Source organism: Triturus cristatus, chromosome 10, assembly GCF_964204655.1.
Source record: "Triturus cristatus chromosome 10, aTriCri1.1, whole genome shotgun sequence".
Lineage (NCBI taxonomy): Eukaryota > Metazoa > Chordata > Amphibia > Caudata > Salamandridae > Triturus > Triturus cristatus.
Genome location: NC_140593.1, coordinates 515,911,373 through 515,926,581, shown reverse-complemented (window position 1 = coordinate 515,926,581; position 15,209 = coordinate 515,911,373). Strand labels below are relative to the sequence as shown.

At 47.5% G+C, this 15,209-nt stretch overlaps 1 protein-coding gene across 7 annotated transcripts in view; it reads left to right on the top strand.

The window, feature by feature from the left end:
- Positions 1-15,209, top strand: part of RBM33 (RNA binding motif protein 33) — a 594,498-nt gene that overhangs the window by 157,126 nt on the left and 422,163 nt on the right. For all 7 annotated transcript variants that reach the window (XR_014970135.1, XR_014970134.1, XR_014970136.1 and 4 more), the window contains one exon: positions 9,133-9,237. Coding sequence is in view for 4 of the 7 variants with exons in the window: in XM_085631975.1 (XP_085488101.1) it covers positions 9,133-9,237 (105 nt within the window). In the remaining 3 variants the exon portion in view is untranslated. The remainder of the gene's footprint in view (positions 1-9,132; positions 9,238-15,209) is intronic.

The following is a 15,209-nucleotide window of genomic DNA, read 5'->3' as shown; positions in this document are numbered from 1 at the left end:
TGATTCAGTGAAATGGTTACAGGTATTCTTATTGCAACTGATTGTCTAGCTTTTGTATTTGTTTAGTGTTTACCATGAAGATTGCATAACATTTCAAAATACATTAACACCTTTGAAGTTGCTTTTCCGCCTGACAAATAAAAATGTCTGTCCATAGTTAGCATTTTATAAAGTATTTCATGTTCCCGGAAGTTGTGTACTGTGAGGATTTTGCCAGTAACTGTATAGTTATTACTTGCTAAAACATTCAGAACAAATGCCTTGCTGACCTTCCACTGCCCTCATTTGATACCACAAGGTAAATGTTACTGCTTCACCCTCCTTTTACTCCTCTCATGTGCCTCTGGCAATTGTATGCATTTAGCTCCACTACACCCAGCTAGAAGTCTTTTAGGAAGAGGGACAGGTAAAAATACATTCATTGAAATAGGACTGTTGTGTCTGGCCCCGTGTGTTATGTATCCAGCCTTGTCTGTCCTGGAAGTGTGAATCCTTCTACTGACAATTCCATCCTTAGACAAGTTAATTTGACTTACTGTTCAACCTCCTGTTTGTGAGTCCACCAAGATATGAATGAATGAAGTAACTTATAAAGCACGCGAATGCCCGGAGGCTTCTTGGTTCTATAGTGACCAGGTAAAGCTGATGAAGGTAATAGAGATAGACCACTGATTTAAGAGCCAAGTTTTGAGATTCCTCCTAAAAGCAGCGAGACAGGGATGCTGCTTTCAACTCCAAGGTTAAACAATTCCAGTTGAGGGCAGTGATTCTAAAGAAACTACCCCCCCCCCCCCCCCAACCTTCAGAAGTCTGGCTGAGCTGGAGCGCATTGTTCTACCAGGTATGCGCCATACAAAATGTTCCTTAAAGTAGGCGGGGGCTTTCCTGTGGAGAGATTTATAGGCTAAACAGAGAGCCTTAAAGGGTTTTTAACCAGCAGCCAGTGAAGTTGTCTGATGCTTGCCCTCGCTGATTAAAATGTAGGAATTTTTAAAAGAAAGCGTGCAGCCGCATTTTGAGTGGTCTGCAGCTTTTCAAGCAGGCCAATCAAAACCCCACATAACGACTATTACAATAGTCTAGTCGAGACCAGACCAAAGCAATAACCACTGCCTTCAGTAGGTCGGCCGAAATACATTTTTCAATTTGTTTTGCAATTCTAAACCAGTAAAAGGCGGAGTATGTGACCGCATTGACTTGATCCTTATATTTTAGCTCCCTGCCCAATAGGAACGTGGGTGTTGGTGCAGTACCCAGATCTGAGGGCCACCAGCTGGGCGACCAGATGGATGGATGGATGGATAATGGCCGAACTGGATGTCCTCTGTTTTTAAAGAGTTAAGCTTCAGGCAATTATTAGTCATCCATCTGCTTACAGCACTCATGCAGTTATTAAACGTGTTTCTGGAATAAACTCCAATTTTCCCCAGAGGCACTATTATTTATGTGTCATCGGTAGAAGAGGCCAGCGACCGACCAAAAGAGTTAATCAGAGGAGTGAGTGGTGTGACTTAAAGGTTAAACAGAGTAGGAGACCGAAGGAATCCTGAGGGACCCCACAAAACAGGGAATAAGGAGCTGAATTAATTTAGCCAAGGGATACCACTTGTCTGCGCCACGAGAGAAAAGACTTTATGGATGATCATTCTTTTTTGTATTTTGTTTGCCCCGTTAGATTTGGACACCTAACCATGTTCATTGGAAAACACGCTGACACCTGCAGCCACAAGGGTCTGTACTGCAGTTAAAACACAATTAATCTTAACCTGGTCCACCCTCACCCAGATGGCTTACAAATCACTGCTACTCCAGTTCTGCTAATTTTTGTTTTAAGCATATCGGAGAGACCCATTTTACTGTAGCTAGACCTACTCTTCTTTGTATGCTCATTACTCTGTCTCATTCTTCACTAGAGTTCATTAATGTTAACTAGTTGTTCCAAACAGTTGTCAAACAGATTTATTAGCAAGGTGGCTAGTATTTTGGCATTTTCAATCACAGGTTTGCAGTAAAGCCAAAGGTTGTTATAGTCTCTGGCAAAATGGAACCTGCTTGATGTGCTGGTTGCGGGATACTTTTTAGGTATAGGCCAGCTCAATCCCCCACTTGGCATCTGACAGTTCAATCCCCCACTTGGCATCTGACAGTTCGGGCAAGGTTACCCGCTTGAAAGCAGTTGCTCGTAGTCACTATTTTGTCCAGGAGCTCATCTGCCCTGCTGCGAAGAAGGTTGTGGGATTGCCCTAGGGCAGCCTCACCACTGGGAGCCCAGGGGCATAGGGTGTTTCCCCCCTGTCCGTTTCATACACCGGTGCCAATAATATAAAGCTGAGGACAGGAGAGTGCTCCGGCAGGGATTCCTCAGAGCAGGCTTAAGCAGCTTAATCAGTTGCATTCTCTGGTTAGGTTCAGAATCCACTGATCCAAGTTCCCCCAACCCCGTCCAGCCAACTAGTGAGCAACTGAAGCTGCGCCCCCAGGAAATATAACTCAAAGTTTGGGACTCAGAGCCCACATTCGACCAAGTACAACCCTGTGGTGGCCACTGTCACAAATCAGTTCGCGGTGAAGAATGTGCAATTGCCGGAACCAGGACGCTGGGACCTTCACAGGGAAGTTCGTAAAAATAGAGGAACCGCGGGAGCATAACTATTTTGCGTGCTAAGATGGATAGTTGAGGCGACCTCCAAAAGGGGGCACGATTTGAGCTAACACAGCACCCTACCTGGTTTCCCCTCACGCCGAGCAGCTGTGTCGTGGAATATCTAAAATCCCAAGTATTTAAAGGTGCGTGGCGCCCAGGGTTTATCAGGAGGGCAACTGACAGGACAGGGTTGGGTGGGAGCTACCACCAACTGCCGGTAATATGCGCGTCTTGCACCGGTTCACCCGTATGACTGAGTATAAGCCGAATTCCTCAAGGAGTCGCAGTGCACTGACGAACTGTTCTAATTTCAATTCTGTAGATAAATTTGCAGATTATCTGCGTAGAGTAAGATGATATGTTCTGTACCCTCTATCGTTATACCCCATTCTGCACCCTCTGCATGGTCCCATTCTGCCAGTGGTTCAGTGACAAATAGTAGGGGTGACATTGGCAGCCTTTTCTTGTGCTACAGAATAGCTTGTAGGGTTTGAATATTGTGCACCCCGTTTTAACCATTGCCATAGTGTTGGCATATAGCAACTGCACCCACTGGGTCCACTTGGCACCCAACCCCATGCGTAACATGGTGGCCTCCAGCAAATCCCATTGTGTCAAAAGCTTTTTCCAGGTCCACTGACATGATCATAGTAAGTGGGTTGTCAGCCATGTCTCGGCTATAGATGATATTATAGAGCCAGCATAGATTAAAGGAAGTATTACGGATGGGTATGAACCCCTTCTGATCTGTGTGGATCAAGTCCACCTAGAGGTGAGCACTTTGCTAAGTATCTCCAAACCGGTATTAAGCATGGAAAGTGGCCTAAGGTGAGTAACCACCACTTCCGGAGAACTGGACTTAGGTTGTCACCCCGAGTGGGAAGGGTATGCTCAGACGTGAGTCCCTTGCTCTCCATGCCACTGGAATCAAGCTATCCTGGCTGACGAGGGCTGAAAGCCCGAAACCGGTCCTAGGATGCTTGTCTCCAGTCCAGGGAGGACCTGGCTTGGCAGTTCGGGCTGGACTGTTCCCATGGGGCACAGGGTCAAGACTGATTTGCATATGGCTGGGTTCAAACTGGAATGGCATGGTGAGCAAAAAAACGATGGATTTAGGCCCAGATCTCTGTACTGGGGTGAATGTATGACATTGTTCTGCATTCTGTCCATCAATTGTTGTTTTTGCATTTGTCACCCCGAGTGGGAAGGGTATGCTCAGACGTGAGTCCCTTGCTCTCCATGCCACTGGAATCAAGCTATCCTGGCTGACGAGGGCTGAAAGCCCGAAACCGGTCCTAGGATGCTTGTCTCCAGTCCAGGGAGGACCTGGCTTGGCAGTTCGGGCTGGACTGTTCCCATGGGGCACAGGGTCAAGACTGATTTGCATATGGCTGGGTTCAAACTGGAATGGCATGGTGAGCAAAAAAACGATGGATTTAGGCCCAGATCTCTGTACTGGGGTGAATGTATGACATTGTTCTGCATTCTGTCCATCAATTGTTGTTTTTGCATTTGTCACCCCGAGTGGGAAGGGTATGCTCAGACGTGAGTCCCTTGCTCTCCATGCCACTGGAATCAAGCTATCCTGGCTGACGAGGGCTGAAAGCCCGAAACCGGTCCTAGGATGCTTGTCTCCAGTCCAGGGAGGACCTGGCTTGGCAGTTCGGGCTGGACTGTTCCCATGGGGCACAGGGTCAAGACTGATTTGCATATGGCTGGGTTCAAACTGGAATGGCATGGTGAGCAAAAAAACGATGGATTTAGGCCCAGATCTCTGTACTGGGGTGAATGTATGACATTGTTCTGCATTCTGTCCATCAATTGTTGTTTTTGCATTTGTCACCCCGAGTGGGAAGGGTATGCTCAGACGTGAGTCCCTTGCTCTCCATGCCACTGGAATCAAGCTATCCTGGCTGACGAGGGCTGAAAGCCCGAAACCGGTCCTAGGATGCTTGTCTCCAGTCCAGGGAGGACCTGGCTTGGCAGTTCGGGCTGGACTGTTCCCATGGGGCACAGGGTCAAGACTGATTTGCATATGGCTGGGTTCAAACTGGAATGGCATGGTGAGCAAAAAAACGATGGATTTAGGCCCAGATCTCTGTACTGGGGTGAATGTATGACATTGTTCTGCATTCTGTCCATCAATTGTTGTTTTTGCATTTGTCACCCCGAGTGGGAAGGGTATGCTCAGACGTGAGTCCCTTGCTCTCCATGCCACTGGAATCAAGCTATCCTGGCTGACGAGGGCTGAAAGCCCGAAACCGGTCCTAGGATGCTTGTCTCCAGTCCAGGGAGGACCTGGCTTGGCAGTTCGGGCTGGACTGTTCCCATGGGGCACAGGGTCAAGACTGATTTGCATATGGCTGGGTTCAAACTGGAATGGCATGGTGAGCAAAAAAACGATGGATTTAGGCCCAGATCTCTGTACTGGGGTGAATGTATGACATTGTTCTGCATTCTGTCCATCAATTGTTGTTTTTGCATTGGACTTGGGTAGGTGCACCACTGGGGCCTATCTAGTCGTGGCTTGGAGCAATCCAGTCTCATATGCTCAGCATACATTTCCTCCTGCCTCGGTGCCAGTACTCCCACAAACTCCACGCAGAACTCAGAGGGGAGCCCGTCTGGGCCGGGGAATTTGTTCATCGCCATGACCTTAACAGTGCTTTGTATTTCTTGGGATTTTATCGGACCAATGAAAAAACACCCCCCTGTCCCTCCAACCGCAGGGAGACGCCTAAGGGGCAGTCGGTCCAAGAACTTACCAGATGCTACCGGAAGGACAGCCCCAAGTGGCCGGTAGAGGGAGACCTTAAAGACCCGAAATGCTCGATTAATGTCTTGAGTGAAGAAGGTTGTCTCCCCTGCCGAGGTCAACAGGCGGGCAATGTGTGCGAACAAAGCAAACACAAGGAGATGATGGACAGAGTGCTGAAACTTTTCAGACACTCAACCTCAGTCACTGATATGGGTTGAATTTATCATCCTCCTTTAGCTCACTACACCACCCCAGTTCAGATTTAGCTGTATGCAAATCAGTCTTGACCCTGTGAATCATAGGAACAGTCAAGCCCGAACTGCCAAGCTAGGTCCTCCCTGGACCTGAAGCAAGCATCCTGGGACTGGATTCTGGGTAACGCCCCTCATCAGCCAGACAAGGTTGAATCCAGTGGTAAAGTTAGCAAGGGCAGACTAGCCAGGAGTTGTCCTGATTTCCCGTCTTCCTGTTGAGCGCAACTCACATCATGTTTTTATTTTTGGCACTGGAGCCGCTCCCGGGCCACGTGGTATTATTCCCTGGCTTCCAGCAGCCTCGGAAGGGCGTCCGGGTTGGTGCCCTGCTCTTTGACCCACTCATGAAGGGTGTCCTCCAATCTCAAAAGCTCCCGATCAAGATCCCTATGGATACCCAACGACTGGCCCAAGCAATGTCCCCGCACGACCATCTTAAAGGCCTCCCACTCCATCCGTCGGTCAAAGGCACACCCAGGGTTCGTAGCGAAGTACAGAGTGACCTGTTCCGCTAAGGAGGCTCGGAAGGTAAAATCTGTGAGAGCAGCTTAATGCTCACTCCAAGTAGGTATGAAGGGGTGCTCCTTCGTCGGCTGGAGCGTCAGCAGGATTGGACTGTGGTCAGAGAGGGTGCGGTCCATATACTGTGTGTGAGTAACGCATCCGCTCAATGCCCTGGAGCACACAAAGTGGTCAATTGGTGTGTGAACTTTGTATAAGCCAGAGTACTATGAATAATCTCAGTCGAAGTGGTGGGTTCGCGAAACGTCTTCCATGTCCGAGTGCGACATTCAACTTCGTAGAGTTGTAGCTGCCCTATAGGACTGCACCACCGGTAGTGGGGGGGTGAAGTGATCTAACATGGTATCAATAACACAATTGAAATCTCCTCCAAGGAGCAGTGTGAACCCCCTGAAGCCCCTCAGTCGGCCCAACAGTGCCAAGAGAGAGTGCAAAAAGGGAGCTTGGTCCTGGTTCAGGCATAGATGCTACCCAGTACCACCTGCCAACCGCATAGATGGCCCTCAACTAATGAATATCGGCCAGACTTGTCGACGTCAATCGTTGAAGCCTCATAGGGGATCCCTGCCCTGATCAGTGTCCCCTTCTCGAAAGGCCAAGTAAGCCGTGGTGTGTAGCTGTCCCTGCCAGCGACACCAAAGTGTCTGTGAAGTGTGTCTCTTGAAGCATGGCGATATGTACCCCCTTCTCTAAAGGTACATCAGGATTTTGATGGGCTTGGCCGCAGATTCCATCCCTCAGACTTTCCAAGTCATTAGTTTATGAGCTGTATGTGTGGAGGTCATGGGGGATGCAGTGACGCAAACAAGATCATGACATCATCTCAGTCTATGCTCCCCAGACTCCAACCCGCAAAAGCAATCACCCTGAGACAGGAGAGCACAACTAAAAACAACAGTCACAACTCCCCAACCCCAAAGCAGCCCAGCAACGGCTGGCCTCTGAAAGAATGTAAAAAAAAAAAAATTAAGCACACTTCACCACCATTCCAGTACCTCTGGAATGGCGATATAGCGGGTTTAAAAAACTGGACAAGTTTGCGGTCTCAGTCAGCACCAGCACAGTACTTGTTGCCCACGCTGGAAGGGAAAACTATACAAGTTCCTCAGCCATCTGTGAGGTCACACTTGGACGTTCATCACCCGCTATGCTCAGGGGGTCCGATCCAGAGTCACCAAAGCAACGCCCAAAGGCCTGCTGTCATCAGTTTCAGAGGCCCTAGCCTCGGTGATTGCCGCTGACTGCGTGAGCTTAGGTGTTCTCAAAGCTCTATGCTGGGACATCCGTCATGGTCGATTCCTCCCCTGCCGCTGGGGCCACTCATCTCTTGTGTTTTCCAGCGGCTGGTCAGTCTCAGCCCGGTAGGTCTCCAGCAATGACCAGGCATCGTCTGGTTCTTGACAAAAGTGGGTGTTGCTGTCCAGTCTTTTCTTCAGTTTGGTTGGGAAGATGAGCGATTAGTGGACCCCTCTTTGCGGAATACCCTTTGTACTTCCTGGAAGGAGGGACGTTTGCCCTGAACAGCAGCAGTAAAGTCCGGGAACACAGATACCTGGCTGTTCCCTACCCTAAACAGGCCCGCCTCACTTGCATGTTGCAGCAACAAGTACCTATCCTTGTAGTGCAGGAGCTTGACAACAACAGACCTCCGTGGGTAGCCATGGGCCGTGCGGCTGAGCAGGGGCCCTATGTGCTAATTTAGGGGCAAAGATCTTCATGAGCTGTGTCAGGGATACTTCTGTGCGCATCCAGGATTCCAGAAAATCCACCATGTCTGGCCATTCCGTACTCTCAGGAAGGCCCACAATGAGCATGTTATTGTGCCGATTGCATCCTTTTGCCTCTTCAGCTCAGGGTTCTAGTCTGTGAACCCAGTCTGTCAAGTGCGTCCTCCTGAGGACCCCTCAATTGCCCACCTTGACCCTCTGTGTCCAAGTGCGTCACTGCACCCTCCAGGGGTGTCCGACAACTATTGGTGCACCTGCCAGCACCAGCCCGGTACCAGGTTTCCATTCACTGTTCCATCAATGTGTTCTATTGTGGGGGCGAGCAACCCTCTATGGTCGAAGGCCCAGCGTCCGGTACCTCATGAATGGCAGTCTCCAGACCGGTGATCTCTGCGCCAGCCCTCAATATTCTTCAGCTCCCTCCAGGACTGACGGTGCAATCTCAGAGCAGACAGTCAGGCTCTGTGTTTCGCAGGGGTGGAAAAGTGTAGAGGAAATGGGTGGGTGGGGGGGGGGGGGGGGGTATAAACCCCTTTGTCTTTGGGCAAGTCAGAAAAGGTGGCACTGTGACCGTGCGTGCGGTAGGATTGCACAAGGAGCTATTCCACTCTTTGTGGGCTTCAACCGGTGATGGTTCTGTGGGCATTGCGCTGCATCAGTCACTGCAGCCACTACTCCAAACACAGCAGACGTCCCCCCCCCCTCACTTCGCAGCGCTGTAGACACCCAGGAGGGCTCTTGTTTATAGCTATTGTTTATAGCTGACGGTGGGGAGGTTTTTCCTAGGCTCCCCTAATGCGTAGGGGGGGGTCTCACTGAATTGTCCACAGGGCAGCAGTTGGGGTCCTGCCTGACTCCACACTTGCAAATTGATGCCACTACGTACGTTCTGCTTCACAGGCCGTGTCCCAGAAAGCTGCGAGATACCTACGGTGCCCCTAGACAGGTCAGTCTCGGACAACTCCACTGCACCATGTGTAACAGCCAGGTAGTGGGTGCCATTGTCAGTTGGGAGGATGTAAAATAATCTCCAGAACAGGTTGGGCTGGTGAGGAACACCCCGGCCCCACCAGCAGCGCAGGCACAGCATGTTGAAGCTATGTTTTTAAATGTTGCATTCTGCATCCAAGTCAAAGTTCAAGGCAGTTTTTACTTAAAGGGAAGTAAAATAGTTTGCTTATTTAAAAGTAATCAGCAGCTTTTCCTACTTGCACTAATGTATTTCAGGATGATGAATTGGCACAAACATACACTGGCCAACAAGAATATGTCGCTGAGGAAGAATTGGAGGAAGATGTGAATTCCCAGGAGGCTGTTGCTAATTCAAAAGAGGTACTGACTCGAGGTGTATTTTAATCATCAATCTAAATTTCCTATGTGGCAATGGCTTACCTCAGAAAAGTTTGCTTTTCAATATTTAATTTCAAATGTGGGTACGTGTCAGGGGCATGCATTTGCTATACTGGTTTATTGTTTCTATCGCCTTAATATTTTACAGATAAATGTATTTGCATTAATTAAAAGTGTATAAATAGCCATCTTATTTGCAACACAAATCTTAGCCCAGCTTTGGCCGATGAGTGATAGACATGATTTTTGTACGAACATTTCATAGATTAAATAGTCTTTATAAAAATATTTTTGTTAATTTTGTCTTGGCAGTGGAGGGCTTTTCTCTTTCATGACTCAATATGACTATAGCTGCACTTTAAAACAAGCATTTGCAATGCAATAGGTCTTGAATTTACGCGAGTTTAAGATATTGACATTGTAAATGACAATGTGTTTTATTTATGTTTTAAAAACCTAAATAAGTCATTGTCATTTACAAACAATCCAACCAAACAGAGTATGTACTCGGTTGTGCACTTTTTGTTGGAAGATGTGTAATCTTTAGGAAGTCAGTAATCACAGACATTCCAGTAATATAAAATATATTATGATTTTAGACTTCTTGCTGCCAATGATACAATCACAATTCCCTTAGGTATATTTCCATTTATATAGCTCTGTGTTAATTGAAGGAAAACAATATGCACTGTCATTGCTTACATCTTTCTCTTGGCATATCCTTGCAAAGTGTGACTCCACGTCAACAAAGTGAGACAATTCTGTTTTTTATTTATCTTACAAATCATTAGTTTCAGGTGTGGAATAAAAATGGATCAAATGAAAAGCACCAGGACTACACCACCAAGAAGGCATTAGGCCGCTCAACTGCAATCCAGCGTTATTGATGACAGTGAGTCATCTGGGAACTTACAATCTACGAACCTCGTTGCCACATCATGCACACACAACTGTGAACATTATTGCATTTGTTCTGCCTGAAGCCATCTACAACCACAGTATGTTATAGCATGTTTAGTTCCAGTGTGCATTTTGCAAAACAATTTGGAAGGCTCTCTGCTACAGTAACCAAAGTATACATGATATACTTAAATAGACGATTTTAAAAATGTTATTGCTGCCTTTCTTTAGCATCCTTCAATTAACAATAGCTGCACGATTTGCATTGAGCTCTGAGGTTTGTGATGGAACGCATATCAATCTTACATGATCGGCTTTCACAACTCAGTAAACACGTGTCCATGCTACCACTGAGCCTACTGAAGTTGGCTGAGACTTGACATTATCCGGTCACTGATAATTGTAGTGTATCTACACGGAAACCATACATTTGATGAACCATGCTGGCAGCAGCAAAACAGAATAAGCGACAGCATAAAGATTTAAAGGAAAAATCAATTCCACAATATAGTCTGGTCATAGGCATGGAGTGGGCTGTTTTTTGGGAATCAATCAAAATGAGACCAACTCGTTGTATGCAAAAACAAGTACACAAAAAAGAAAGCATCTTCCTACCTCTCATACGCTGGAGCACATTTTATTAGGTCTCGCCTAGCGATGCAGCGCGTGCGCTGCACGCCTTGGCGAGACCTTTAGTCGTCGGTTTGTTGGCTGAAGGGGAACGGGTATGTCCACGCTCACGGCGGCCAGACAGCCCATGTGCACGCTCGCGGCGTCTTTCAGCGTGCGCCTGGACAGCTGAGATGCATGCTCACGGCGCCTGTTTCAGCGTGTACGACCTCAGAGACTGCGGGCTCAAATATCAGCCACACTTTGGGAACAGCAAAGCAGGTCCGCACAGGGGCGGCTCCTGGTGCTGAGCGGTGGGGCGCAGCCCCTCTAACTTTATACACCTTATGGATGGATTTATTGCCATTTCAATGCAGTGCCTGCTTTGACTGCCTAAACTTGTGACTCTTGCCGAAACAGTCAGGCAGTGCAGTTCTTCTTGGACACATGCAGCATGTGCCCGTTTTGATAGTTAGTTTTCTACATACTACGAGCGGACCTGCTGCCAGCCTGGATCTTCAATGTGTGTGGGTCCTCTGGACCCGCCCAGTAATAACGTGATGCTGCGTCGGATTTTGGAATCAGCCCTGGGCATGTACAGTATCAGCCCTCTACTCGCCAGGGCTGTCTGTCAATGCCAATCCTGCCTTTCAGCTTCCTTCCCTTTCCCAAGTCGTCAGAGAGTGGATGTGGCTCAGCAAACATAACTCGCCCTACCTGAGCCTGTGACGAGTGAGAAGGGGAGGGTTTAGAGCCTTCATTCTGCTAAAGACCTGTATTCCAGCAGTGCTGTGCACGTCGCGCAGCTTTGATTTTTCTGGAGTCAAAGTGAGTTTTTCTGTTTAATAGATTCGTTCACGGATGCGCTGGATTGGAAAGTGTGCCTCATTAAAATTTTTAGTGTTTTCCTGTGCTTGTTGAGTATAGGTGTTGTCTTCTCTCCGGCTTGCACTCTTGCATTCTCTGTACTTTTCATTGCTCTATAGCTTACAACGTGTTTGCCGCAGTGCAATTTCAGCCAGAGCTTCAGCAATGCAACTGAAGAATGCTCTGGGAAATGAGCTGCAATACCTTGTCGGAAGACAAATGGTCCATAGTCTCCCAGGGAAAAGAAATGCCCCGTAGTAGAGACCTATGACTCGCTTTATTTACGGCATCAGAAAGAAATAATTGAATATAATGTATTTAATTACTGTACTGTTTTTAAAAACAGCAGTTTGGGGTTCTTGGTGTTCTGTCGAGTATTTAGTTTGTGTTGATGAGCCATTCATTCTCCCCTCGAGTAAGGACGCATTTATTCCAGGGCGCCTTGCTGCTTCCTCTCAAACGCCTCCCTACTTAAAAACAAATGAGGCAGTGATGCACACACCATGACCACAGTCCGTCAATCACATGGGTGCTGAAGTATGCATAATGAAGAAACAAACAGCGCCTACTTCGTGGGCCTAGGATCAGTCGAAGAACAGCCAGTACAAAGAAGTACTTTAGAGCCCATTGCAATTGGCTTATATTCAGGGTGCTGCTTTTAATATTTGTTGTGCACATACAGATTCTCCTCAGACTCATATTAATATAGCATTGCTGTAGAGAGAACAACAAACCAAACTGTTATACATTGCCCCTAGAGGCTGCCTTTTTTCAGTGCCATTTTACTTTAATGAAGACAACGAGATATATTTTCTATGTGCATGCAGTTTGCAAATTTCAGTTTGAAAGTGCACAAAGTATATTTTCTAAAAGCTGATAGTGCCTGAGCGGAAAATTTCAGTTGACAGGAATCGGAGCACAAAACTGCAGCAACCGGTGATCATGGAGAACCTGTCTCTAAACTAACGAGCATGCAAAATAACAAAGCTCTAGCCATTGCATAACATTGATATAATGTGCTGAAAATTGACGCGTATCTATAAGTAAGGAGACACACGCAGTCATTGTAATTCTACAGCTCTGTAGTATTTGAAGAGTCACTGCAATGGGCTATAAATGACTTGTTAATATTTTAGCCCAGTCATCGCGAAGTTCACTCACTAGCAGGGAGCTGACGTGTAGCTGGTTCTCACAGTTAAACTGCTTGACATGTAGAGGCATTTCACCTTAGTATATCAGAAAATTATTATATTACTGCATTGAGTGGCATTTATTAAAAGGGAACTTTTTTAAACTTACACTTACTAGAAACATTCTGCCTTTCCTTTACATCAATGCCATTCATGAATTAAGAAGCAAATTAGTTGTCATGGGCACCCTACCTGTGGTCTAGATTCTTATTGCTTTTTCAACATATTCTTTGACAAAATTAGCTTAAATGCACTATATGCCCCTTTTTCTATCAAACGTTTCTCAGGGGAGAAACCCCTCAATCCTTCCTTATTACAGTTGGGCTCACCTGCAATATCAAATGCGCCCCTAACATTTGCGTCACACCACTTTGAAAAGCTACCAGCCGCAACTGGATCTGCATGAAAAACACAGCAAAATACACAGATAGCAGAACGCGAAGCAGTGCAACATCACTACAAGCAAGTAAGCTCATTATATTTTCTTTATCTCTCACACACCAAAGTGAGCGCCCCTGAACTGTCCATGCTGTTGACCCGTCTTCCCCCAGTCCACCCAGGTCAACTGACTGACGTCACACCAGCACACAATAATGTTGTGACTCGTGCCTTGTTTCCAGCTGTGTGCAATGGTGTTGGGAACGCTCGGAGCTTCGCTCTCTGCGCCTGGATGACTCTTGTGTGACTGAGTCCTTCATCCCTGGAACTTCTCACTCCCACTCTGCCGTCCCGCAAGCGCCGCACGCACCAGCGTCACCCTCGGCGTCACCCCTTCAGCCTCCTCAGACTCGTTACACTTGTAACCAGCGCACTCCACTGTGTGCGTAAAGAAAACGTGTGGGCTGGCCCTCGTGCAGCACCTACGCCGACGACCAGCTCCAAACTCCCACCGCCACGAGATTAGATGTTCTAATTTCCTGCTTGCACGATTCAAGGAGCAGAGGGGAAGACATGGAACGTGCTGCTGTTTGGTTGTGGACTCTGACATTGCTCAGTGGTGTACAGCGCAGCGCTCCAGCCATAAATGGCCCAGCCTGCCTGTGTGCTACTTTTCCTGTTGGTCACTCTAGGGCAACATGCGCACAGGATGCTTCAAAATGTGTGAAAGAACAGACTTGCCTAGCATTGTGACAGCCGGGCCAGTCCGTATATTCCCAGATCAGTCACTCTTTGGCTGGTTGTGACACACTAACAGACCAGGCAGGGCCGTACTGGGGACCAAAAGCAGTCATGCCAAAGTACCCAAACCATTCTTGTTTGTCAGTCTGTCTGTCTGACACTCATTTTAGTTTTTTCTGCTTCCATTAATCCCCAGGAGCTGGAGACCTAGACAGCAGCCTTCCACTCTCAAAAACCTGCCTTCACTGGCTCCAGCCGCCCGGGAAAATGCCCGATGGGATAAATGGTCAATCCGGCACTGAGGCCAGCGTTGAGCTGTGTAGCAAAAGCAGCCCCAGAAAATGTTGTCACAGCAGCCACCAAATTGCAGAAAGCAAGAGAGTGCAGCTCGCTTATGAGATCCCTGACCACCACATTAAAATTTTGTACAAGAACTGGTAAAACCAATAGTCTGGCCTTTTTTGTTTCTGATATCACACTCACAATAGCTCTCCCACATATACCAACATCACCCATTTTGTTACACACACACACATACATTGTCAATCATGCAGTGTTTCAACCCACACAAACATAGAACGTTGTGGTGGGGGAAATGGTGCTCATGCACACAATGACAGTTGCTCTGAACGGCTTCTCTCCAGCACCTGCCCCACCCTCCTATTTGATGTAGTCAGCTGAGCTGGGCTGTCAGTTGGTAATCCAGTTCCATCCAGGTAGGGCTCGAGTCGAGGGTAGACGCAGGTAGATGCCATCTACCCTGCTGCAAAACTGGCCACTTTCAGAGGAGTGCCACATTTCTTTCCTACTTCTTTGGCATTCACATATGCTGAACTAGTCCCGGTGTAATTTTCTGACACTGGGACACTTTCAGCAGTGCCTGCACGTTGTCTGCTTTTGTTATGAGCTGCCACGTGCAGGCGGGAAAGAGGTTTATCAGATTCCAGCTTTGCCCGTAACAAAAGCCGGAGTTAAGGGGCCATGAGGCCTCTTTTTGTTGGAGTATCCTGGCTGGGAGCTATCTGGAGCCTCACCCCTAGATGCAATAGAGGGGAAACACATGCTCACATCTGATCACTTCACAGGTACTTAAGAGAGGAATACTTTTGACTTTGTGCAGTCCCTGTATATAAGTGATAGGCATACACTGTAAGAATGTCAGGTCTGTTGGTCGCCCCAGTATTTACACCAATAACAATTTCAATTCCAATTTTCAAATTGTATTTCTTTGATAACACTTTAGCACCACTCATCCCAATGCAGGGTGTC